General features: G+C 40.3%; 1 protein-coding gene across 1 annotated transcript; it reads right to left on the bottom strand.

The window, feature by feature from the left end:
* Positions 1 to 422: 422 nt before the first annotated feature.
* Positions 423 to 27,195, bottom strand: LOC140312892 (serine protease HTRA1A-like). Its single transcript, XM_072390772.1, has 9 exons — positions 26,591 to 27,195; positions 19,720 to 19,819; positions 19,036 to 19,240; positions 5,497 to 5,691; positions 5,367 to 5,399; positions 5,137 to 5,251; positions 3,700 to 3,757; positions 3,432 to 3,527; positions 423 to 1,081 (listed from the first exon to the last, which is right to left on the bottom strand). Exons 1-9 carry the CDS (start codon positions 27,048 to 27,050, stop codon positions 913 to 915), a joined length of 1,431 nt encoding a protein of 476 aa, XP_072246873.1. The 5' UTR covers positions 27,051 to 27,195; the 3' UTR covers positions 423 to 912.
* Between the last annotated feature and the right edge of the window lie 684 nt (positions 27,196 to 27,879).

Raw genomic sequence — 27,879 nt, 5'->3', positions numbered from 1 at the left:
AGGTCAGCTTGCACAGCCTCTGGCCCAACAATCACACCAGACCACGATCAAGCCCATATGAAGGCAATAAAATCAAATTCAAACCAGATCCAGATTGGCTTTATGCTCCCTTTCTGTGTGTGCACTAGCACAAGCAAAGGTTACATGAACTCGGCACACACACAAAGAAAATATTGATACATCAGCCTCGGTGCAGTTCTGAAAGAGGGTGTGTTTTTGTGACCTAATCAGGTCTTTTCTGGTGTAAACACTGGTCTTATTGGAACCATAAGTCCTTATGGGGACCAAAGCTCATCATTTTGTGTCATCATTTGTGTGTGTCTGTGTGCATGTGTGTGTGTGTGTGTGAGAGAGAGAGAGAGAGAGGGTATAAAACTGAAAAAAAAAGACATGGAAAGAAAATGAGAAATGTCAAAACAACTTAGTTAAACCGTTTATTTTCTTCTCAGTATACATCACATAGTCAACAAAAACATTCTACAGTACTTGAAAAAAAGGAGTTTAGAGAACAACAATTATACAGATAAGATTTTCTCACTTTGTCTCTTAGTTGCTTAAAATTGCAACCTGACTGAGGCCTGAATGAGCAAAAGTCTATTTTAAAAAGACAAAAATAAAGCAGATAAAACAATTATGAAATTATTAAGTTTGTGACCAAACAGTAGTAGCATTGATCAAAGCATTAAAGACTAAAAATGGAGACACACACAAAAAAAAAAGTACAGCATTGCTTTTCTAAGCATCTGTACAGTCATTCTTTTCAAGGCAAAGCCAGAATTTTCCTGGGTGTGTGGTGCCACTGGGCCTCTGGCCACAGGGAGAGGGTTTATCAGTAGAAGCCCTCTCTCGTATAAGGTCCACTGGTGACAAGTTTAACCTAACTCCAGCTCCTGCAGTGTAATTTTCAGAGGGTCAAGGGTCAATCTCCATGGGAACAACAGTGAGGATGGCGTCCTCATTGCCACGACGCACTACTACTCTCAAGGTGTCATCTCTCTTGATGGCAGCACTGACGTCAGTCGCTGATGAAATCCTCTGGCCATTGATGGAGATGATGACATCATGGTCTTTGAGTCCACCACTGGAGGACAGAACAAGAAGAGATGATTTATTGAGCCCTGGATGAATTGGAAGCACATGTTGCCTGGATAGCGGCAAGAACCTTTTCCATTTCCAGGCCTGATTATCTCAGTTGAGTGATATGAATTTTTGGCAGTTTTAGCCTCTGATGAAGTGTATGGGACTGAATTGTAATACTATCAATGATTAGAGCATACTGTTGGCCAAAAGTTCGTAAGTTTTGTTGTTTTATGTCATCTCTTATCATTCGCTCTTCCCTCATATTCTACCCTCAATGTAGAAATGACTGACAAGAATATAAATACCCATGTAATCTTAATCATTGCACAGTTTTTCCTAATTTATCATACATAAAAGAGAAATGGTACATCTCTTTTCCACAAGAATTCAGACTGCTCAGCAAGTATAAAACCTAGCACTGTCTCTAAACAGGTAGTTTTCGACAAAAAATAATATATTCCTGTATGAACACTATAAGATCTGTCCCCCTCATATGAGGACACTGGGTCTCTGGAGGTTTTAAGCACCCTTGGCAGCAAAGACAGCCTCAAGTATGGTACAACTTTCTTTGGAGGTCTATCATTCTTTTCCTCTATCCTAATTAGTCTCACAGACTCCGTCCGAGTAAATGTTTCCACAAAATGATGCCGCTACCACCGTGTTTGACTGTAGAGATGGTATTAATTTGGAAATGCTCAGTGCTGTCTAATAGTTTATCTTCATTTCATCATACCAGAGGATTTAGCTTCTCATAGCCTGAGAGTCAGTTGGGTGCATTTTGGTTTATTTACAGTGAGGAATGTTATTTGGTCACTCACCAGATCTGTGCCTTAATCAAACCTGTCTCACATGTATAAAGACCATTTCCTGGACATCATGGACTGTCTTTCAATAAATCCAATCAAGTGCACATGACCTCTGAGGCATGATGAGAAAAAATTATTTAAAAATAAATATTCATATCAAGAAACAAGCAAAATGTGGAATACAAAAAGGCTTGAAAACCTTATGTTGACAACACAGTAAGCTCTCGACTGCCATCAGATCCTGTGACGAGACCAAAACCATCAATAAACTTATCTTATAACAAGTATCAGTTGTGTTTTTAAAGCCTAATAAGTATGTCTTCATGTGTTCTTATTCTCCCATTGTGGTCGGTAAAATAAGAATACGCCACTGACCCACACCGCTGCATGTACTTGAGTTCATTTTCAAATATTCCCCAACAGAAGCACTGTTTAGTCCTGTTTGAGAAAGAGTTTTAGGGAAATTACTTCACTTTTTTCATTAATCAAAGCATTTTATGGCGTACAACAATGTAGATCTAAATGATGAAATGAATGTATGTGGGGCAAAGTGCACTACACAGGATAGGTGAGTTAAAGTTCCTCACACCTGTCTTACATCAAGACATTTTGTCAATCACATAGTTCCGATATTTTGTGAATGTTCACCCATGATCAGAAAAACAAACCAGCAGATCTAAAATCTGTTTAATCTCAGTCACTTGTAAACACAGACCACCACACCTTCACTTGCAAAAAGCCCCTTAACACATCTGCAGCCCAGTATTCCCTTCATTACTCTCAGCTGCTCCAACACGCCCAGCACAGCAGATGGAAGGTTCTCAACAACAAGGTCAAGATTTCCAAAGACCATAAACCAACATAACACAGAGCAAGATCAAAAGCACGAAAATGAAGCCTAGAAAATAACACAGAAAATAAAAGGAACCACAGAAATGTTGTTATTCAGAGAGCTGAGTGATTTAGGTAATGAGTAAACTCTGACGAGTCCTTGTAGAAGAGAGCACTCCAGAGTGGGCTGTGTGAGCAGGCGCAGGAAAACCACAGCACAACCAGTAACCTCCCTGCATGAGGTTTGAAGGAAATAGCTGACCTCAGCGTCTCCCGCGCCCCACTCTACTGGAGCTGCGGTGGGGGCTGATTTGAGCGGGCTGTGATTGTGGGAGGAGGGGGATATTTTAGAGGGCCAGGCACTTCAGGCATGCTGCAAGCCATGAATTTACATACTAGTAGGACAGTTGTGTAGGAGGCTCTGCATGTGCGTGAGTGCACACTTGACAGTTACGCTACAGCAATAACACGAAGAGTGGAAATTGAATATACTGTCCATTTGCATTGAAAGTGGTAAGCAGGGGCTGCAGGGGGAGTGACGAGACTCTTGTGTGAATTAAGAGCACATGTGTCGTGTTAAAGGCCAAAGAAAATATCCCATAGCTGAAAAAGAGTCAGAGTCAACTTAAATATGCACCTCACTCAAAATCATAAATTTACAGTTAAGTTTCTACAGAGCAAATACTTTTTGAGTTATATGAGTGTCTTCCTTACATTGCAGCTGGTGTCTTTGCAATGACCTCCATAACATAAGCTCCCGAGGTGATATCAGGGAAGTCACGGTGTCGAGTTTTCAGCTCTTTGGCCAGCCTAGTGGAAGGAAAATGGAGATAGAACCTTGTGACTGATCACCATTTTATCTGTCACATAAAAGAGACATAAATTCTGCGATTTCCTGATGTCTAAGCATAATAAAAAAAAAAGTTTTAATTTGATACACTGAAAGCACTGATGGCAAGGTGAATGAAAGTATGCAACTTACGCTGCAGTGAGAGTCATCATTCTCACACCAATGTACTTCTTCTTGGCATCTGTCCTCACTAAAAATGGACAATACAGTAGGCAGAAGTCAGGCTACTTTAAACAGGATGTCACGTCGTCATGTCTCACTGCATCATTTTGCACATCATGCATTAGAATGTGCAAGCAAGACATTCAATTCAGCTTCATAACAAAATAAGCAATAGCAAGGTTGGTCCACAGCCTAGTTCCGATTGGTTTTGTAACAAGGGTTGTAAAATTCGAGATTGCATTTTTTTTTCTCTGTATTGTTTTTGCTGTCCTGCATTAAACTCAAGTGCAAGTGACATTCTTTATTTATTTATTTTTCACAAAGTCTGCATTAAGGAGGCTGGATAGGCAGTAGTGGTACAAATCACAGGAGAATAGTTTGGTTTAATTTTCTTTCACTTTGTACCATCATTAATATCGTTTGTATAATTTTGATACTTAGGTTTTGGATTATTTATCTTATAATCTATACTTATTGTCATTTTCAGTTATCAAATTCCATAATTTTAGACCACTGTAGCTCCTGATCACAGCTGCCCCAGTCACTATTTACTTTAAACTCTTTACCTCAGTTGGAAAATGATCAAAGTTTGTTGTTCGTCATAAACAGCATGATGAGTCATGCCCTGACAACATATTAGAGATGTGATCATTTCATTTTCAATTATAATTTTTGCTTACAACAAATATGAAGGAAAGATATGAACTATTGTGTTACATTTTGTTCTACAAAGTTGCTCTTGTTATTTCAGTGTGCAAATCTTTTACAGCTGTGTGTATACCATGCCAGGCCCAGGCATGTGAACCAAGAGAGAGAACTTTTAGGGAACATTATCATCTCTGGGAATTTGATGTGGAACAAAAGCTTAAGATTTTTCAAGAACAATAAACACCTTCTTCCATAAGAGCGGTATTCTGGACCGACCAAAGTGACTATTACGTAGTTTGATGTGAAATTGGGCTGGTACAGCTACACACTACATCTTTGATGCGTTTCCTCACTTAGTTGGGAAGTCTTGTTGTTTAATTTAATCATCAGACAGACAAATCAACTCAAGGTGTTGGCAGCCACACATAGAATAGATGTACATACAAGTCTAAAATACAGGGTGAGGTAAAGGATGAAAAGCAGTAAAATAAATACTTGTTTCACTTGCTGTGCTAAAACTTGGATTAGGTAATGCTGGGCATGGTGTCATTAAACTGAAAATATGGTAAATACATTTCAAGAGATTAAAACAAGATGAGCAAAAAAAAAAAAAGGAGGTGGTGGTGAAATCAATTATACCTTCTTTTAAGGAGTATCCAGATGGGATCTTAGCCCAGCTTCGTTACCTTCTACACTTTGTCTTGGTGATTGATGAGAAGTAATGAAAATCTAATGAGATGCATCGCTAAGAGCTTATACCTCTGGACTGCCTGTCGTATGACTCGGCCAAAAACTGTCGAATCTTGTCTGAGGGAATGGCAAAGGAGATGCCGGCTGTCACTTTCAAAGTGTTGATCCCAATCACCTCGCCATCCTAAGACAACAAACCTCAGTTAATGTTGAGTAAGAAACTGAATGAATAGATTTTAATATGTCATGGGAATGTGAAACTTTGGCTCCGTCTATCTAAATAATTAAAAAAGGCTTACCAGATTTACCAGAGGCCCTCCAGAGTTGCCATACTGTGAACAAAAAGAATACCGGACTTATTATTTGTGTTTATAAGAAAAAAATAGGCAGTAAGATTGATACTGATATAATGTCTTCACATCTATTTACATTAATGATGGCATCAGTCTGAATGTAGTCCATGTCTGAGTTGCGAAGGCCCAGCTCTTTGCCTCCTCGCTGAGTAGTGCTGACGATTCCTGTAGTAACCGTATTCTGGAGGGAGAAGGGGCTGCCAATAGCGACTACAAACTCTCCTGGTCTCAGGTCTGACGAACGGCCCAACAACAGCACAGGGAGCTTGGTCTGCAAAAAGGGAAACACAGCAGGACAATGAGATTTTGGATTAAAATAATAAGTCTTTAACCATGCCAACAGTGTGACTTTATGGATGGAAGCTGGTCCACAATGATCTGAAATTTTATTGATCAAATATTTATATTATATTTTGGGGAATTTCTCCCCTGACTTTCCATGCACATATTCATTGTGTATGACCAAATATGCTATAAAGCTAATAACTTATGTCGGCCTTTCTGCTTTGCACATGCTAAGATGTTAAACAAAAAAAGCAAACCTGCTAAACCCATTAAGAGTCAGCAGGGTGAGGTATGTTAGCATTCCAGCAGTAGCTTTCAATGTGCAGTCCCACAGACGTGCTAGATTTGCTACAGACTGCTTTCCTGGTATATTTGTTTTCATGGGGAAAAAAAAAAACTCCCTTAATATAAAAATGATGAGTACTTCAAAATAAAACTGTTTGTTTGCTCAAGTTGCAAGGTTCAAGTAAAATGTGGAGCATGGTAGACTCCGATATGGAAATAAATGTTAGGCAACATTCAGGATGTGAATCAGGATGTGATTTATCTTGTTTCACAAGAAATTGCTATCTTAATACAGATGAAGGAATCTGTATGCGTTTGTTGTTTGTGATTCTAATCATTCTAATCATCTGTTTCATACATGGTGAGAGTATAGGTGTGGAACTAAATTAATTGGTTGTCAAGTTAGTTTGTCAAGTTTGCAGCTGACAAACAAAGGTGTGCTGCAAAGGGGGCTCCACTTGATCAAAGCATAGGAACACGTGCTTTGATCAACATGCTGCAGCTACAAAGAACTCCATGGTTATCTTAAGTGTTGCTGCAATTCAAACAGAGTCAACAGACTAATGATTTTAATGTAAGCACAACGAACAGGAAATGTTTTACTACAGTAGAACAACTGCAGGAGCTTGAGAAGCAAAAGCTTCTCTTCTCACACAGGCATATCATATCTGTAATATAAATACACACAATGCATTCTGTTATTTATCAGCCCTATGAAAAAGTCAGTTCTTTACTGCTTTTTCCTCAGTAAAGTAAGTAAACCATAGGACATCTACTGCTCTGATTTGTCTTTTAAACTCTTAAACTGTTCCTACAGACTGTTTAACCATCTAACGGTTTCAGTTATTTCACGTTTCATTTTCCTAGCAAAAACATATTTGACAGTGATAATCTTGCCTTGATACAACTCCAGTGAAGCTAAAAATACTGCTTTCCCAGGTCAGGGAAAGGTCTGCCACTGTAATCCATCTAATTTAAACATTCTACGTTTCTCTGATGAGGCATTGGGTAACAAGTGTTTATTAATATAATTCCTGTCAATACACTGCAGTGACATAGTAACTGATGGCATGAAATACTGAAACGTTAACAAGAAATGTTAGAAATGCGTTTATTTTAGATGAGCTTATTGCTTTACAATTACCTTTATGCTACAATATATTTATTTAACAGACTTTTTTTTTTAACCAAAGCGACATACAAGTAAGGGGCATACTGGGGGCAATGTGGGGTTCAGTGTTTTCCAAGGACAAGTTAACTGTGAAAGTTGTTTCAAACTAGTGAACTTCCAACTGAAGGATGACTATTCTCCCTCCAGAGCTACAGCCCTCCCCAAGTTAAAACAACAGCCATGACAGCCAGTGGTATTGGAGGCCAAATTCACCCAACAGGCACATTGTGAGCCTTACAAATGTAGGCTACTGTCCAAACTAAATACAGTAATAAAAAACACAAAACAAACAGATTTCTTCCATTTTTGTAGTAAGACAAGCTCTGAAGGAGAATCCAAAGTTCAGTGTTACTTCAACTGCAATCCCTCCACTGAGAGACTTGTTGAGATGTGTTTTATGATTGATCAGTATGAAAATAATTACAGCTAACAATGATAAGTCAATAAGTCTTCCAAACACAAACCACTCGGTGCTGCAGGACTGTGCTCCCATACAAAGAAAATGACTCTCTCAGCACCACAGGGAAAAGAGACACTGATGCCAAACAACTGTAATGAAAATACAAATAATCAAGATCAAAAGCCTATTTGTTGGATTGAAAGTGCAACTCAGCTAACAACTGATTCCCGATGGCCAAATGTGTGCCAATAGACCACAGATACTGGAAAACTGACTCATATACAGTAAATAATGACTACCTTTACACTCTGGGCAGTGGAAACTCACTTATTAATACATTTGCAGAGACAGTTTTCTTCTTTGAATGAAATCATCTCTGCTGGGCCGCCAAAGTCAGAGTTAAAAATGAGTCCGTACACAAGGACATTAAAACAACAAGAGCCTGTTCCGACAGTTCCATTTTGTTTATTCATGTTCTAAAAAGGAGACAGAGGAGGCCTCATGGTAACTAAGACAGTAACAGAAGTGGATGCGCAAAGACAAGAGGAGCTTTATGAACTACATGTAGCCAGTCAAAGTCTCACAAATAGCAGGAAAATCACTCATAATGTTAGTTTCAGTCCAATTATGACATCTTATTGCTTAGGCTTACTGGCATTTTTTCTGCAATCAAAAATGTCTGCAGATACTGACAAAATAAACTGATAAAAGACAGCTGACTAGTGTAGATTCATTTGAAAGCTAGATTAAATAAAAATATTTGATGTTAGTGTGCTAGACCTCACTTTAAAAGATCTCAACCCTCAAGGTGAAGTTATTATTAGAAGATGACAAAGATAGCGATTGCCAGTAACTGAGGAAAATAACCTCTCAACCTTGCCTCACATGCATGCATGCATGCATGCACACATGGACATAAATACAAACACGTACACAACCGACTGTATCCCTTGATGTTTTCCTGATTCCAGTGGACTTGCTTTAACCCCGCACAAACACAAACTAGCTGAAGAACTATATACATGCATGCATGCATGCACCAGGAAATGTACTTTGCAGACACCTGACGCAGGAGTAGCAGTCTGTATAATCACCCTGCTCCCCTTGTCCTGTCACACTCCATTCGAGATGAGAGTTTAACCAGATGGAGAAAGGAAGCAAGAGAAACACACACAGCTGAGAGAAAGAGGACGTCAGGTGGATGTGAGCCTGCCAAGACATTCAGGACTCTGCCACCGTGATTACGACGACAGTTAATGATACTGGTTGTGTCATGGCGACCGTTGCTACCTTGACTTAAGTCAATCTTAATGTGATCTGTGTTGAACAAATGTAAGCCATTTGCTGCTTATATAGATCTCTGCCAAACAAACACCCACATAAAGTCACACTGCATTCCGAAAAATTGTGTACATAGAGTCCAAAATGCAGGGGTTGGCTGACAAGCAAACGGAGCCCAGGTGAGAAGGCTAAACAAACACAGAACCTGCAGACACCTCAGCATTTAAAAAACAAAACTCCACAGCTTACAGATCACTTAGTAATTCTTACTAGTCAGCAATCTGGAATGAGTTGTGGAAAATCATCCCGTCATGTGAGTCCGCCTCTCCTGACCACCCAAGTGACTCACACTGCTATTTCAGACGACGATTAGGATGCATTGGTGCTTCACTATAGCTGCACTTAAAGGAAAGAGGCTGAGCAACAACAAACACCACAAACCACAGAAGGAGAGTCAGACACACTTTTGTTTGATATCATGCTGATGCATGCAGCACACGTAGGCAGAAACCAACTCATGACTGAAAATATATTTGGGGGTTTATGACCTTAAAGTGTCAATTTGAAAATATTTCCGAAAAATACTGGATCCCTGCTGTGAGATTTTTGATCTGATGTGGTCTATGAGGATTGTCTAAAACAAGAACCATTCTGGTTTTGTTGGGCTGTTGCATTGCCTCACATTGATGATGGCGTAGATTATTCTTTCATGTTACAAGGGAAGTTCAACCTCATACATTCTTGAGAGTTAAGATAAGAAAGAAAAATAGTATCAGATTGAAAGAGGGAGGACTAACCAGCTCCACTTGCTTTGGATAGAGAAGTGGTTTAAGGGGAATGAGCTGAGAACAATTCCAGATTTTCTTCCGTGTCTTCTGTTGCCGAGTTTTGATTCAGACCTCTGCACACAGACAGATTTTCTAACACCATGACGAAGCAACAATAAGATGGATAAGCTGGCAGACACACAGGCTGCTTTGAAAATAGCTCCAAAGTTGATGTAGAGAGATTCATCATTGTTTAATGTTACAGCCTTGGTCGTTTGGAGCCTCATTCAAAAGCCATTCCACTAACAACCGTTTTATGGCTAGACCAGGTGCAAATTTAACTCTATTTAAGCTTAGATGAACTGTGGCTAGACAGTTTTCTGAGGCACGTACGAACACACAGAAAGAAGAAGAGGAGGAGGTCACTTGGGCATGAACCCTCTAACACTGAAGTCTATAAATTAAAACCCACATACATGGCACTGCTTAGATATACAGCCAGACCACTTCCAAATACACACATTCAGACACTAAAACTTTGGTGGGGTCAGTGCATTACATGAACCGTATATAAGCTCAAGTGCAGTCATTTAAACATCCATTTTATTTTAATTGAATGGAACATACTTTTATAAGCTCTTCCCCAAAAACTCATAAGTACAATAAGGTATAGAGTTTAGACCGCTAATGTCTGAACTTATACCCCTGAGGTTGTGTCAATGCAGATAAAAACGGGGCAGGATTCAGCACGCAGCATGCGGTACATAACATCGAGTGAGAGGATCAGAAGATTGGTGATGAGGGGTTGGAAAAAATATCTGTCTTCTGGCATGTATGTGACTCACATATGTCTACATGTATGCCTGTTTGTACATGTTTGGTACGATTACAGAAAATGCTGACATGTAGGTGGATGTTCTAACAATGATTTGAGAAAACATTTTAGAGGTATGGGTTAATCAGTAACAGTCAACACAAAGTTTCCTGCACTAAACAATTCCTTGCTTTGAAGGTGTCCAAATCACCCACAAGGACATGGTGAAACCATATCCTTGCTGACACCAGTAAGGAAACCACTATGGGTTCCATATGCTGCTGAGAAGGTTTTTTGGTCTTTTTAAGAGCAAACATATGCCTGCGAGTTTCATGTGTGGATGTAGCTCAAGTCCAAGAGGACTGGAGGGCGTCTCACTTCTGGCCACAACACTTTGAACTGCGCAGATTACAATGATGAGAGGAGATGACGTCTGACGTGTTTGATTTTTTTTTTCAGGGAGACCTCAGACAGTATGAGAGGTTAATTTCTCTTTTACTGACATGTTATTGTAAACGCTTATTGGTAGGAGCTAGTGACCTCAGGAATGAGCCAATCTCTTACCCGGTGTGTGCCGGGATACACTTTAAACTATGAGACCCTAACAGGATTACAAGTTTAGAAAATGGATGAGTTCTCAGTCTCTAATGACAAAATATCACTTTTGTACAACAAAACTGTTGCATGTAACTGTTTTCTTACATTACAAGTCTAAAGTTAAAGTCTGCATAGGCTTGTGAACAAAGATAACCCGTTTATGGTTATGGAAAGTAATTTATTGAGGTCAAGGTGTCTTTGTTGTAATTGGTATGACACTTGGTATGTAATTGGTATGACACTAAAAAGAAACCGGTCTTAGTCATGGTTAAAAGAAAGTGACATATGCTGAGGATTCTCCACTACTGCATACATGTAGCATTCATTTTTGAGGAATAATCTGAACCACGTGATAGGGTAAAGTTTACAGACCAGAGGAGGAGGCTGAGTTTAGACATCTGTTGAGGTGGTTTGGGCGTCAGGATGACTTCTGGATGCCTCCCAGGAGAGGTGTTTAGATAATGCAGGGAGGCCTCTAAGCAGACCCAGTATTTGCTAGGGAGATCATATCTCACCTCACTGCCCTCCATCCAGATAAGCAACAAAAAATTGGTGGATCAACATAGGCTATTTGAAACAGGAGCAAAAAGGTCATCTGATTTTTTTTAACAACTTCCTCCCTATCGATACCGCTGTAGCCTTCTTCACTTTATCATAAACACGCAACTATTAGCCAGTGCTTAAGACCACAAATTTGTGTTGGTCTCAAACCTTTTCTCACACGAATAAGTGCTTTACTGTCTGCACTGTGCTTGCAGTAATAATCATGGCAGAAAGTAAACCTATAACTAATTAGACATTCCAGGATCATAGGCTTTCCTGAATGTGTTGCACTTTTCTGAGGACTACGGAACCATTGTGGAGTACAGTTCAGTGAAGGAGTTAGTATAAAACACCAGTTTCAACTAAATAAAATGATTGTGTGTGGAATTCAAGTAAGGTCTACTTTTATTTTAATTTGTACAAAGTTTAAGACTTTGCCTCTAACAGAATATGAGCGAGACATAGAGAGAGTAAAATGAAAAGTGATAGTCTCAAATAACTGTTGAATATTAACCATTTGACCACAACTGTAGTTCATGTGTAACTTTGCTTTCATGACTCAACCACATCTACAGTGATGTCATTGACTGGTAGGCCAGAGCAGGTTTGGGTAATGCTGCAGTTTATCCAGCAGACTTGGAAATTAGTTCTGGAAAAGCCAAAAAGTAGGCCAAGGCGGAGTGTATAAAAACCCAGCAGGGCGAATTGGTGTGTGCATGTCTGTGTCCATTTTCCCTGGCTCTTTTCCCAACTAACTGTGTCGTCGAGCATGGGAACCATTTTGGTTACAGGAATGGAGGAGAATGGATGGGTTATGAGGGGAGGAGGATGTGATTCATTTCCTCTCTGCCTCTCAAAAGAATGACACGTCGTGTCTTTCCACTGGCAGTGGAGCATCCATGTCCCTACAGTGAGTTGCATGTGAACACACACACACATATTCTGATTTGAATAACTGATTGCAAATTAGCATTTGCCTTCAACTACTGATCGTCTAGGGACTATAGATGAAACAGCATCTCCTACGGAAACGTTTACCCAGTGTTACTGATAAACAGACAGATAAATGTATGCACACATGGTTGCATTGAGGTACATTTCTCCTCCTTCCTCACTGCAAATAAACACAAACAAGCATACATATTTCAACAATAGCCCAGTCCAAACCAGTACCAGGCAAATTTCAGTTCATTTTAGCGCAGGGATAAAGATAATCACTCATTTACTATGTTGCTTTCAACAGTTGCAAGTAGGAATTAAGTCTTTTTGAACCAAGTTCCCACTGCTTATTTAATTCTAATAACATATTCACTCTGACATAGATGGCAGATTTACAACTAAACATTTGCAGTAATTTCTTAAGCAAAGTGCCCTTGATTTCTGATGGAAGTAGACAAAAGTAGCCTCTCATTTAGTTTGTATATGTCTGTTTGCCTGCACATTTCATAAACACCAAGGCTCGATAAATTATAAACTACTTTTTTTTCCTTTTTTTATTGGCAAAGTTCAGTTCATGGAAGCAAAAAAAAAATATCTTTGAATTTTGCCACCAACCTTTGACTAATGTACACCTTCAAAAATGTTGCATTTTTACAGACTAATAATTAGGGTTAGTGTCCAATCAAAATGGTAAAAACTAACTTCACACTCCTGCTCTGTCTCACATTGCTGCAGCTTTTGTTTTGGATGCACAGATAAGGAGGGCATTTAAAAGAATTGTTTTTTATGACTTCTGTTTAATTGGTTTTAAAAGCTTTCATGACGCCATGTCTCTAATAAACATTCAATTTCAGTGTGACACCAGACTGATCCATTTGAGGCGGCCATATCTTAAAAAGTGCCATTTATAGAGCTGGCTTTCTAACTTGATTCATACCCCATTAGGCTCCACATTCCAAAGCAACCTGTTCACAACACTAATAGTTATCCAACATATTTGATTTACTGCAGTACAGCATGGAGTAAAAGTGGGTAAAAACATCCTGAAGCAGCAGGGTGAACAAAACCCAGCTGCTCTCAGCTGCACATATGTAACGGTATTTATAAGCACCCAAACCCAGTGTTAATGACTGCACAGGTCAGGCCACTGATTTGAAATTATAGGGAAAATTCCTTGCACTGCAAATTTTTTTGTCTTGTGAAGTCATTCCAAGACACCAAGTTGGTGTAGGTCAAAGTCAGTAAGAGAAAAAGATCCCTCCAAGTCAGCGGTTTATCAAATCAGAGAGAATCTTTCCAGGTAAACTTGAACACACCCTACATCAAAAATGAGAGGACTGGATCTCAGAGTTCTGTCTTTATCGTGCTGCTGCAACATCGCACACTGCTCTCGTTAGCCTTTTAGTTTACAAAGCCCTCCAAACACATGGATCCACTTTCCAGGCCTTGACCGCATCGCCATCTCTTTATGTGTCCGTCTTGCTTTCTCTTGCCCCCACCCCCTATATTCTCTACACAGGAACAAGTGAGTGCAGCACTCCCCCCCCCCTTCCTTTTCCCTCTGAAGTTCCAGCTGCTGTAGACAGACTAATGTGTTCCCCAGAGTTGAGGGTTTAGACCACAGCCCCAGGAACTGGGCCTTGCAACCAATAAACTCCAGTTTCATTTAGAAAGGGAAAGAGATGGAAGAGAGGAGCAAGTCATTCCAGTAAGGGAAAAACTAAACTTTAAACTTTCTCACTCATAAACAATTGTGCCATTGTACAATTTTATTGATTATCTTTGGCTGCAGCTTGAGTACTGACGCCGAAAGCAATCAGCTTTGTTTTTAACTGAAAGAACAGTGGCTGGAGTAGCGAGTGGAGAGAGATGGCAAATGGGAATAACTTGAGAATGTAAGATAAAAAGAGACCTATTAAGAGCCAGATATGATAATTTTGATAGCAAATGGTCCAAGTAATGCTTGAGGACACGGTTTTCAATTAGAACTACAGCTCCCATATGAAAAGTTAAAGACAAAAACAGAAACATAAATCAGATAAATTGGTCAAAGCCAAGGCTGTGTTTATAATGTCCTGGTTTTCATTAATTGTTTGGCCTCTAACAGTTAAAATTCTCATCACAACACACCAATAAAAAATTTTAAAAATTAAAAAACATTCAAACATTCAAATTCATAATTATGAGAAGCTTCAACTTGAGAATGTTTGATTACTTTTTCTCAAAAGTACTAAGTCTAATGTACAACTTTCTATGTTAAACAGTGTTGAAATGTATACTGTATTAGACTGAGTTTCTATCTTGCTTGTATATACGTGCATAGTCACATTCAATTCAATGCCTGCATACACTGGGGAAAGTTGAAAAGTAAAAAAAAAAGACCTCCACCAATCTTCTTCTCAGCACTTAGTTGGAAAATGTCATGAGGTTAAAGTAAGATGGAAGAAGACATATTCATAAGGAGTTTGAAAAAGATCACTTGAATCTAATCACTAAGCTGTGATGTGGCCCTGCAGTAGTGTAACTAAAAATGTTAAAAAATATATATATATTTAAAAAAAAAAAAAAAGAGTCCAGCGCTTTCAGTCTGGACAATCAGAGGGTTACTCGACAGATGAGCTAAAGATGAGAGCTCTTCAGAAAAGTACCACAATAAAACAGCTCAAAACGAAAAAAAATTCATGAGTTTGAGTGAACGCTAGCTTTTGACAGGACATCACTTCTAGATTAGACAGATACCATGTTTCTACGGACATTCTGCCATTAATAAAATGTACTGCCAAAGTAAAAACTGTCTGATGCGGAAGTGACATGGAGTAAAAATCCACAAAAAAAACTCTCGCTCGACCTGTCATGAAATCTTTGAGGCTGAAAAATTCGCACCTCTAATGCCCCGTTAGCTTTAGCTCAGCCCAGCCATCAGGAAACCATCTGCTTCTCCAGACTAAGAGCGCTGTGTCTACCGTCTACTACAGCTAAGACACAGACGCTTCATAAATCTATCTCACAAACCCACATACAAAAAAGAAATAAAGACCCTTTTAATACTGAACTTCATTCATTCTTATCACAATGTTTCACTGTGATTTAAAACAAGATATTACATAAATCTTACTTTATTACAAAGGTTGGAAATGAAAAAAGGAAAGAAAAAGCCACTAAAGTTAAATATACTGTTGTCACAGGCCGCTAACACTCACCTTATTGAGCTCATATTACTTAAGTGGATCCCAGTTCATGCAAGTATATGAAAAGAATTTAGTGTCGTTTAAAAGCTGCAGCCACAAAGAATTGTAGGATGAGATTATCTTTCCTTTCAAACAGGAGGGTCCAGTGTTGCTGATACTGAAGGAATTCATACATGTCGCAGTGAAGCTCCTTTTTAGAGAATTTTAATCCCCTTCATTCAGTTAGTAAAACAGACTTTTCAACGGGCCGACCATCGCCATGCATTTATTCCAACATCAACTTCCAACAAACCACTGTTAGAAGTACACAAAGAATCACTGGTACGGAAACCATGTCACAACTAGTATTTGGCAATTTAATTGCAGAGCAACGCAGACAGAGGCATAAATTCTCAAAATGGCATAAAGTTGCACAGGCCACTGCGTAGGCTCTGTGTATATATACTGTAACAGAAACGCATGAATCAAGCTTTGTTCCACCACCACGTTTCCTACCTGACAATTTGGATTTTGTGGCTATGTTTGCCTCCCAAAGTATGAAATACTCCCACGGCTGATGTGTCACAGCACAAACACTTTGTGCCCATATCAGAGACAGTTGCGACTGACACAAAAAAAAAAAAAAAAAAAAGCTGTATTTGACGCTCAGGTAACAAGAACCATTTGGTATGCCTCCTACAGTTGAAGTCCAAATAATAATGAGGTTTGCTAAAATGTCATAACTTGTGCTTAATTAATGACATTTAGTACATGTCATCCAAGTTAAACATAGCTTATTCTATTGGTCATGGAAACTGTTTAACTCAGGAGGCTAACGTGATGCAGATATTAGCTTCAGAACAACTTTTGGTGAACATTTTTCAAAGTTCAACTACAACTTCTGGTAAGTTAACAGCTTCAGGGGGAAAATGCAGTCTTGTATCATTAAAGGATTTATAGCCTGACTTGGACTTGGCCTCAGAAACTCCATCTTTTATTCTGACATTATTCTGTTATGTACCCCATCAACGAACTGTGCTTAAAGGAGTAATACACAGTTATTCCTCCTCAGGTACTCGAGTTAACAACCTTGTAGGAATAGTATTGGATGACTACACTTATCCTTTAAAATGTTAATACCAAATTAGCCTTCCTGTCCTCTCATGATAACTCACTCCTGCTCTAATTTTCTCATGTATTAACTCTCCCTAGTTCCAATTATCACACAGATCCTTAAGTCCCAACACATTTGTGGGAATGCCACTTCCTCTAAATGTAGTCTTTCCACAGTGGCCACAGGTCGTTTGGGGCTTCATCACAGTATCATGATTTAGGTTACCAGCTCAGACTTCATACTATGACTAATTCTTTTTATTAAAGAAAGTTAAACTGTTGATGACGGACATGTTACCTAAAAGCATGCCATCCAGAATACATTAGGCTATCGAGCAAAGAAATGCTTCAAATACATTTTTGGTGGAATCCAGGAAAATATTTCAACATATATTTTATAAACAACGACCTCTCTGTCATGACTGCCCATGACAAACAGCTATTTTTTAACTCCAGTAAATCATAAAATGTCAGTCACTCGTAAATCTGCACTGCCTGCACACACTGAGCGTGTGTTGCCGATAAACCGGAAAGCCCCCGGAATGAAGACCGGCCTGTCATCAACGGACGGAACAGCTTTTGCCAAAGGATGAACAAACACAAAGCATCTGTCACTGCTCTTTTCTGCACCCTCTGCTCACATTGTTGGCCGAACAAAACCAGAATGCTTCGTCCTCTTTCAGAATCGGAAGTCTTTGTAAAACACCTTGTGTTGACCATCTTTTCAGCTGTGTCACCCACCCATGAGAGCGAGCTCCATAATGCTCTCAGCTCTGCTACGTCACACCGTTAATAAGCCCTGGCTCTCTGCCACACTTTGCCTCACATAACTGGCTATGATTAACATGCAACTAGGATCCTACTTTTCCAGTAGACAGACAAGCAAAGACAGACAGAGATGTGTGAGAAAATGTGACAAACAGATGTACTGTGGAGAAGAGTGTTTTTCTTTAAATACAAAGACTTTTTACTTGTCTGCGTAAATTTTCTCGGGAGAGGAGTTGTGTCATGTCTATCAGATGTTTTTGCAGCTTGTGTCTGAACGCAGACAGGATCTGGACTTTCTGCCAGCCAGCTGTCTTTTAAAAACCCATCTGGTTGCACCTGCAGTCTCACTTCAAGTCTCTGTTGCACTTTCATGCCAAACTTCAATCCCCCAAACATTCAATTTTGCAGCACCAGATTAGCTGGTGTTTTAGCAGAAGTGATGAGTTGATTTTTTCTTTTTTTTTTTCTTTTGCTGCAAGTCTTTTGTAAATGTTTTCATTCCAACTATCTCTTAAATGTCGGCAACCAAACTCATTTGTGTGCAACTTTGTCAGCATGTACTGTTCTTAACCTGGGGCCAAGGCAATTATTAGCTCATAGAACCTGACAAACTGTTATTTTATCAATATAGGTTATTTTTTGCAAAAGTTTCCACTTGACCTGCTCCTTGAGTTCAGCTCAACCCGCCTAAATGTAATTATTTGGGTCTGAAGCAAGAAACAAAAGACAGCAAAGATAAATTGACAGTTCAAATGAAGAAGGAGAAAACGTAGACTTCAGCTGCATCCCTGCCTTTGATTAAGCAGATCACACTTTACTGTTGTTAAAAAGGCACTTTAAAACTACAAGGAGTGGGGTCAATTATTATTTTTGTCTTTTTAAATAGTGTCACATTTTTTGGACAGTACCGTTCTAGCGAAGAATTAGATGATGTTAGACAATCAGCTTCACTCTCCAGTCTGCATTTTAAAGGCAAATTAAGCAACTTATTTCACAGTTTATACACAGGTTTTAAACCTTCTTCGCATGGTTTTGTTTTCCAGTTTAAATCAACACGTCAACACAACCGTACAGGATGGTTTTGCATAAAATAATCTAATGGATCGGTTTGCTTTTACAGCCCTCACATGTGTGTGCACATACTGGCCTAAAGGCCAAAAATCTCTCAAACACAGCAAATTAAGAAGAAAAATGGAAAATGGAGGGAAAGGGTTGAATCTCTGCAGAGAAAGACACCGCTACACACTTCTTGTGCGATTACTTTTGTATAGGCTCTTGAGGGGCCCTCTGCTGGGTCTTCTAGTTTCGCCAGCATTAGGGAAGACAAAATAGCACTTGATCACACAGCAAAGAAGACATGGCCACATTGTGGTGAAAAAGTGCCCTTTTCTGATGTGACAAACAAAAGGATTTCTGAGATGGGCACCAACAAAAACAAAAGAAATAAGAACACTGAACAGGCCTCTGTGCAGCACTTTGACTAACCGGCGCATCAATCTTGATGAGAGCGATGTCCGACTTCTCGTCCACGTCTTTGATTTTGGCATCATAGGAGGCGCCGCTCTTTAGCTCCACTTTCACTCTGTGTTTATTGGCCACAACGTGGGCATTGGTCACAATCTGGCCGTCCTCTGACACAACAAAACCAGAACCACTGGCCACAGCCACCTCCCGCTTGGAATAAGTCATCCTGTGGAGGAGCAGAGGCGGATAGTGAGAGGAAGAAAGAGCAATTTTCCCTTTCAGATTCCTCTTGTGGAACACTAACCAATGCATTGAATCAGAAGACTTGGTTATAAATTTAACAGCATATCAGTATTTGCAAATGTTTTATGAACATGAGATAAAAATATATCAATAAAATATCAGAGAGGAAAAAAATGGAGAAGGTTGGAACTCAGAGAGCTGCCGACTATAAAAGCAATGTTGACAGACAGAGCAAAGACAACATAGATGGAAAAAATTAAGGTGTCATGAAACGACAAGAGCAAAGATGAGAAAGTCACAAGGCTGGTGAAAAGATGAAAGAAAAGTTGAAAGGCTAAGGAGATCTACCAACTGCTGCAGTCTGGTTAAGCGCACAGGTGGGCTGTAAAATCTTCTGTGTTTCAGTCTGCAACCCATCCCCACACAGAGACACAGACAAACAGGTGCACGGGTTGTACGTACTTGCGGAAAAGTTCAATGTGAACCACAGATGGAGCAATTTTCTCCACCACGTCGGCGATGAAGTTGTACTTGTGCCTCGGACTGTCTGGATTGTCCTGAGCTGGAAATACACCACATAAGATGTCAGACTAGTAAAAACAAACAAAATATGCACTGAAATACTGAATGATGTCAGAACTGTGTGAGAATAGAAAAAACTGACAAACTGCCCACTTTCATAACAAACTGGGGAAATGAAAAGATGACATTTCATCTGTGGTTCAGACAGTTTAGGTCAGCTTCTGCACACGTGGTCATTTGCAAACTCTGGCCATAAACATTACAAATGAATACCTAACACTGATCTTACCCCGTAGTTGGAAGTCTACACAGACTGTAAGTTCTTAATACCACTCATATTCACTCAAACGCCTACTTCATGAATACAGTGCCAAATTAACTGAATTACCCATCTAGGACTGGCAAGTTAGTATATGTTGACTGATCTACCCCGATATTTAAATCCTACTAAGATCAAGGTTCAAACAAAGCTTTGAATCAAGAATCTTCAGACCTTTCCCTCTGTGTTTTTTATCCTTCCATTCGTAAACCCTTACTTTGCCACGTAGCTTGAACCATTTTATCCCACAAGAACAATTTTCAGTCATTACTTTCTCTTAGAAAGCAAGTTTTGCAAGAGTTAAAGGCACCCATAAGCCCTAGGACATCTTTAATTGCACTTACGGGTTGGGGAATGAGAAGACTTTCCACTTGAGGTGAAGTTAAGCTAACACAAGCATGGAATGAGAACCATCTTGCCATAAGGAACACCACTAAATTATACAGTATGAAAACATTTGTCAAGCCACAGGGGGGAAATTTTGCCGTCATGTGATCTCCATAGTGCACTCTACTGTCAGACACCTAATTTAATGACAATCCACAGGACAGTTGTTCAGAATTTTCATTAAAAAGGCACAAATGTTAGTCTCAATGTAGCACCAAAGAGGAAGACACTATTTCATTAACATCATTAACGTACATCCTCTGGGCAGTGTTTGTCTAGGAGTTCACTGAACTAAACCTCTTGGAAATATTTCAGTTCTAAGAAGATGCTGCTCTTAAACAAACAGACCCATTTCTTTCCGTTTTAACTTGTGATTTAAAGTATCACATTAGATAAATGCCATGCAACTTTCTCGCCACAGTATGAAAGAAAAGTAATGGAAACACTGCAGTCATCCCCAGACTAGCTTCACATTTGGGAGGTTCGTGGTCGTCTGATAGGATTACTGCTTGAGAGAGCAGGCCAGTATCCAGAACCTGTGTTGTTTCTGGATCGGCCATACAGCCTCCCAGTCACTATCATTTCACCACGTTATGATGAGTGAGGCCACCCCGCACACGTTTGAATTTACTGCCGGAGATACACTGCTACACCAACGCAAAGACAGTGGGCCAATCCCTGAACATCACTGATGTGAGGAGAGACAGTGGGAATTTAATCCAGTTGGACTTCTTACCAATGTTACAAAGCAAACAGTCATAACTTCCGTACACTGTACATCTGAACTGTGAAGCATTCAGCGGCTAAGGTTTGACACTCTCAATGTATAAACTGAAGCCACAATTCTAGTTGGTTACATTTGGGACCGGAAACTTCTTCAGTCACCAACGCAAAGTGTGATTGTAACAGTGAAGCGAGACTGGATCAGAGGTGGGACAAATCAGGAGAAAGGCTAAGCTGTGATTCATGGTTGGGATACATTTCTTTAGCAAAGCAACTTGGCAAACCTTTTATTCTGGATTGGATTATACTGAATTAAGATTGATTATAACTGGGCTTGAACTGAATTTGCTTACTTTTTTGTAAAGTGCCCAGAGCCGACATTTGTTGTGACCTGAGATTGGCTCCTGACACCCACCAAACTGGGGACAGTTGTTTCATCCAACTGGCTAAAGCAGCGGTTAAAATGAGTACAATAAAGCTGGATGGATCAAAGTTAGGATCTTTGGAAACAAGTGATGTTCATGCAAGTAAGTGGGAATGATTAGCTTTGGGTTGTTGTGACCTAAGAAAGATTTCCCCCATACGGAAGGCATATTGAGAAGTTTGGCGACTCCTAATAAAAGAGCCAAATAAAGTTAAGCATCCGTTAACAACCAGATGCCTGAAAGATATTTCTGGCGTTGGTTCAAGTATCAAATGCATGGAAGCCATTCAAGCATTGGGGAAAAAAAAACAAAAACTTTTTCTTGCCATGTCTTTCTAAACACACATAGGCACAAAACCGCACTATCCTCACTATCCTCACCATCCCATATACCCATTACCCCTCCCAGCTCTACATATTACCACAGGGGTCCCGGCTCAAGATCTCAACTTGTTTTCTTCCCCAGTTTTCCCATACAGAGCTCTCACCGTTTTATTGGTGCCTGCAGACTGAAGCAGCTTTTTTCTTCCTCAAAAACATCCTAAAGATTTAAGGGAAAAGTAGACGAGAGTAAGCTACTGAGACTTACACAGAGCTTTAAGAATAATTGGAAGCACAGGAACAGTTATGTGTATACAATCGTAAACTAAATTCCAGTGGGTTTTTACTTCCTTCCCCACTTTATTGACTCAAGATAACTAATTGTGATGATGCTCAAAAATACTAATTTGGGTTTTACTAGTGTTTTAAATACAGTGAAACAACAGTAGCATTTCATAGCACAAACACTGTCAAAAACTCACACCGATTCAAGCAAACATGGGTAAGGTTTTTTGCCCCATGCCGCACCAAATCCGAACCAGATCACATTTTGTTGTCTTAACTATGGATGTGAATTAAAGAGACACACATCAAACTGGAAGCGAAGAGAAAAGTTCCAGTCCCAGTTTTAACACTGCTGCTCCATGTTGTGCATTTTCTCACTTCTAAATGATTGTCATCATTTCTTATTTTTCTTTGAAAATGTCTCATTTCTAATATCTACACTTCCTGTCTCTGTAATTAATCGCCTCGCCCTAATTGGTTCCACCTGTACCCTATTACACTACCTCCATTTTGGGTTCATGCAATAGTGAAGTTATCTAAAACAAATGACATCTTATGTTGACTACCCAACACTTTTCCTTGACCTCAATGGAAAATGTAAAAGGGGAAAAAAAATAAATAAATCTTTCAATCAGCCACCTGTTTTAGTTGCAGGGAGGCTGGAACCTCTTCCAGCTGGCACAGAGTGAGGAGCAGGGTCCAGCCCATACAAACTCCCACGAGCTGAGGCTCGTCATGATGGCAAAATTAGAATCACAATTTAACTCAACATGTCTCTCTTCAGATTGCAAGTGACACATGCAAACCTGCAGCGGGTACAACCAACTGCACCACCATGCCGCCCCACATGGGAAAACGTGAAGCGAAATTCATTAGGAAGCTGCAAACATGGACAAACAAATGTGCTGAATATGACTTTACTATCAAGTCTGAAGCTGAAGAAAAATGGTAAATCACAATGAAAAATTCAATCACATGATATTGAGAAAAGGATGAATGATCATAAGACAAATAATCATCAACTTCTACTACTGCAGTGTCATGCTTTGGTGTCAATCGTGTTCCAATCTTGCTATTGAAAAATACATTTAAAGAAATTAAAGAGAAGCCACATTCAGTTTCCTTGAGGGATGGCTTCATCTGCTTTACTTTCACAAGAATGGCACAGTGTTGCCCAGGCTGCCACTTCGATACCATCCAACCATTTTCTGTACAGGCTTAATTGTGTTCAGGGTACGGGGAGGGGTCTGGGGCCAGTCCGAGCTACCATCAGGCTAAAGGCCGATTGTGCCTTGGATGGTCTTGATCCATCCCTCATTTCTTTATGCTTTTCTTTCTTTTTAGGTGGTCTTGAGAAACCATTCTCCAGGCCTTCAAAAGTTTTTCTTTGGACATTGACTTTATTTTCACAACTTTTCAGTCCAGTCCTTGTACCTGACCATTTTCAGAGCATTCCTTTGTTTTTTTTTCTTCCCCCCGCCACCTTACACTGGTCCCCGAATCATTCTCTAAATCTTGAGTCACTTTGCCACCAGCAGCCTGTCACATAAGCATAATCCATTTGCAAAATTTAAAACTGCGTCTCCATGAAAATGTCAAAAATTATACAAATAATGTTTTCTATTGCCTCAGTCACCTGTGTACCCAACCTGGTCTGAGGTAGAAGGTGTTTTAATTCCACCTGTCCCATGTTTACTCAGGCTTTTGAATTATCTGTCTGGGCCACATTGGGACACTGTCAATTTATTAACCTTTAAGCTGTTTGTAAAAATTTTGAAGCTTAAGTTATCAAGCAACAAGACAAAGTTTGGTCAGATTTATTGCGGCCTGACCTTTGCTATAATAAGACAAACAAGAGCAGCGAGAGAAAATAAGACATAATGTGGTCATGTGAGGTTTGAAAGAAGACGTAAAAAGAGATAACTTTCACACTGCAAAAAGAATGCGATGAGATGAACAAGAGTCTAAGTTGGAAGGTTGTTACAGTAAGGAGCTGCAGCATTTGAGGTCAAGGAAAAAGAGCAGGAGGATTACAGGCATCGAGAACAGGAAAGCAAATAGATGAGGAAAACAGACAAACAGGAGCAGAGACAGACTGATAGAAAGACAGTGAAAAGGCAGACACATGTACGAAAAATGATGCTTTCAAATTCTGCGTGGCTGAGACAAGTTCATGAAGAATGTGCACATCCAGCAGATCTCACCAGCCAGAGTCACTGAGTGCATTCTGCACCATCAGCTAGAGATGGAATTATGAGTGGTACAGGCCTGGCAGTTCCAAACCGTTTTGGTTTCAGCTGGTTTAAAGTCTCACATTGTTACAAAAGTACTGCACACATCATCTCCCTGCTCTTAAGCATTGTGGAAGTCTAGTAGATGTGCCATATATGCGCAACCCTCTTGGCTGAATTCTCCAACCATCAACAGCAGCTTTCATTGTTTTGTATTTTAAAAGGAGTGTTTCCTACAAAGTGGGTCATTTTTAACTAACGAATTCCAAAACCTAAAGGTCACAGCAGTATTGTGACTTAGTTTTTGTTGCTAAAGCAAACCACTTGTTTAATCAACGTTTTGCTGTCCAGACACAAAATGAGATCATACAACTGTGCTTGCATATGTTTTCTTAATGTGGGGCCAGGTTGCAGGGTAGTGTAGTGTCCTCAGAGGGGGTTGAGTTTCTTTCTGCTGTCAACTCCTGCAATTCTTAATGTGCAGCCTTGATCAAAACTCATGATCAAGAATGACAAAACAACAAAGAAAAACCACTAGAAGCGATATTCAGGAACAGTTTGGACAGAGACACGTCTAAAGTACCAACTGAAATATGACTCATTTTATTGCAGCTCAGGAAATTTTCACCGGGTGTCTTGGAAAAATCAGTAGCACTCACCACAGTCTGCTTCAGACATGGTTGGCTGGGAAAGACTTAACCATTTAAGTTACAAACATGACAGAGAAACAAACGTGGCGATATGTGTCTGCTCTAACACTGCGCCCACACGGTTTTGATGTAGAGTAAACTTTTCCCAAGGATATGGGCTGCTAATGTTGCGTTTTCTTCGGTGTCTCCTGCTCGTTTCAAACAGTGGTGTGGGGTGGATATGTGGCTTTGAGGCTTTGAATTGGGGCCAGAAATTCCTCCATGTGACTGTCAAGTGTGATTTACGAGTGACAAGAGAAACGCAGAGACGGAGGGTGCGAAAAAAAAAAAAAGGGAGAGGAAGCAGTTGGGGGTTGTTATGGGGAAATACAGTAAGTTTCCAAGCTCTGAGCTAAGTTAAAGGTCTTTGAGGCAACAGGTGTCGAAGCTGTTAATTTAGAAGATTTCAAACGCATATGTGGTGCCCACTTCCAAACATCATATATAAAATATGTGCTCACCAAAATCTGGGGAAATGATACAATATCTTCACAACTTGTAGCCTCACATGTGTGCAAGTGTTTGATATCATGACTGAAGATATACACACATACCTCGTTGATGATGATGAATGACTCACTTGTGAAACTGTACAGAGTGTGTATTCTCAGTTGGGCTGTGCAGCTTAAAAGCAGCAAGTGAAGAATGATGTCAGTTTATATCAGAGCTACTCTGATTAGGGCTTATCAAATAACACTGTGACAAAGCCCAGGTCCTCAAACACTCACGCATATCAATCATCATAATTATAAAATCAATAAACATCAATCTACATTATACTGGCTGCAGAAATTCCTTTCTGTTCAGCTAATGCAAGCTGCCATGCACTATAAAATAATCAAACAGATTATAGTCATGTGATTGCTGGCTGTGCATGCCAGAGCTAATCCCAAAGCTCACATCAAGCTTTACATCAGGGGGGCAACTCATGACTTCATTCAGCCTGGCAAAGAAGAAGAAAAAAAACAGTCCTCTGATCAGGGCTCATTGTAATGCAGGAAAAGGATAGAAGTCCACTTGAATGGTGGCTCTTGTTGTCAAAGACACATGATGATTGTGTGCCACTGAATGCAGCTTTAAACTGCAACATCTGTGTGAACTTCAGGCCACAAAGGCCTTCAGGCCTGTGAGGACTGAGGAGTCAGGCTCTAAAGGATGTTGAGAGGTGAGGTTAAATATAAGACATCTATTGGAGTAAAAGTCTTTGTCTTGGACATCCAGATTTCTCATGCAAAATGACAGATTCATCACAGTTTTTCCCCAACTGAAATTATTTAAAATACATATCATTTGCAGAACCCTCGGAATCAACCTGTATCAATACACCAGTGAAAATATTCTAACTCCCTACCATCAACCTCGACACAAAGTGTCAGACAGTTTCGATGTTTCATTTAGCCTGTTGTCTTGATTAAAACAACCTGAGCGTTACCTTTGCCGCAGGCTCCCCGCTGAATGAAAAGAACAGGTGGCTGCTGCAACTTCTGCGCCCGCCTGCTCACCCTCTTCAACTCGCAGATATTCCGGTAGGACACACCATCGCTGCCACAGACCGGATCGGTGGATTTGCACACGCAGATCCCACTCTTGCTTCTCCTCCTCACCGTCACAGTGTACGCCACCCCGCCGGAGACCGAGCACTCCAGCCCCTCTCCGCACACCGGGTCACCGAGCTTCCCGCTGCCGCCACAGGCTTCCCCCTCAGCGGACGCGCACACCTGGCAGCAGTGGCAGGCATCGAGGGTTTGTCCCGCCGGGCAGTCCGGCGGTAGCCGGGGACACATCGACTTGTCACACCGAGAAGGACATCCGACAACATACCGGCTGGAGACTTGCGCATCTGCCGGCAGCGACGTGAAGGCAACGATTACGCACAAGAGTGACCAAAACATTTTTAAAACTAAAACGGGCTTTAAAAACTAGCGAACATTAAGTTTAAAAGAGTTACAAAAGTTCGGTCTCTACTTTCGGTAGTGTGGGATGAGAGAGCACAGTGCAGCGGAGGGAGTCATTTCAGCTGGAGAGGCATTTAACCGAACCTCTGCTCAGCCAATTACACGACTCTACGTTTTTTGCTGGCACCGCATCAAGCAGACATCTCTGGACTTTCGGGACGAGCCTGGGGATTGGCGCGTTCACGTGACGCACTGAACGGAAGAGCTAAGTTGATTGATGCAGCTCCAGCAGCTTGAGGAAGAAATCAAAAGCAGGGAACAGAGCAGAGAGTGAGAGTGTAAGGGGACTTGATGCAGAAGACAGCTACTTTATTTATTTAATCTTGGCACATGTAACACTGAGTAGATATCCCTCTGTGTTGCCCCCCTGCAGAGCGTTAGAGGAGGTCAAAGTCTCCTTTGGACCCCTGAGGCTTGTGAAGCCTTAGGTAAACACTCAAAGACATTTAGGTTATGCACAACTTGCTGATGATGGCATTGATTAAAAACTTGCAATTCGAAATTAAAAACAAAAGGTAGAAAAATGCAAAACCCTCGAGCAGAAGGTTTAAGGAGCCATGCAGCCCATTTGTTTTACATGCTGCGCTGCACTGCCCTCCACTCCACAAACCCCGCAGGCCTGTTTCATTACAGTTTTATTTGGTTTACAACTCCCTCATAAATTAGTCACTCCTGGCATGAACACAAGCCTTATGGCTAATTAGAAAAATTAGGGGTGGAAAAAGGTTGGGGGGGGTTTGTGGGAATTAATGTTGCACATCCATGC

This window comes from Leuresthes tenuis, unplaced genomic scaffold, assembly GCF_036924035.1.
Source record: "Leuresthes tenuis unplaced genomic scaffold, fLeuTen1.0.hap1 SCAF_8, whole genome shotgun sequence".
Classification (NCBI taxonomy): domain Eukaryota; kingdom Metazoa; phylum Chordata; class Actinopteri; order Atheriniformes; family Atherinopsidae; genus Leuresthes; species Leuresthes tenuis.
Note: the sequence above shows the minus strand (reverse complement) of the source record. Positions and strands in the feature narration are given on the sequence as shown.

Coding starts and splice junctions, on each gene's coding strand:
- LOC140312892 (XM_072390772.1), bottom strand. CDS start 27,050: ATGTTTTGGTCACTCTTGTGCGTAATCGTTGCCTTCACGTCGCTGCCG. Junction 3,528..3,699: donor ATGATGACTCTCACTGCAGC/GTAAGTTGCATA, acceptor TCCTTCCACTAG/GCTGGCCAAAGAGCTGAAAA. Junction 1,082..3,431: donor GCAAAGACACCAGCTGCAAT/GTAAGGAAGACA, acceptor TCTGTCCTCCAG/TGGTGGACTCAAAGACCATG.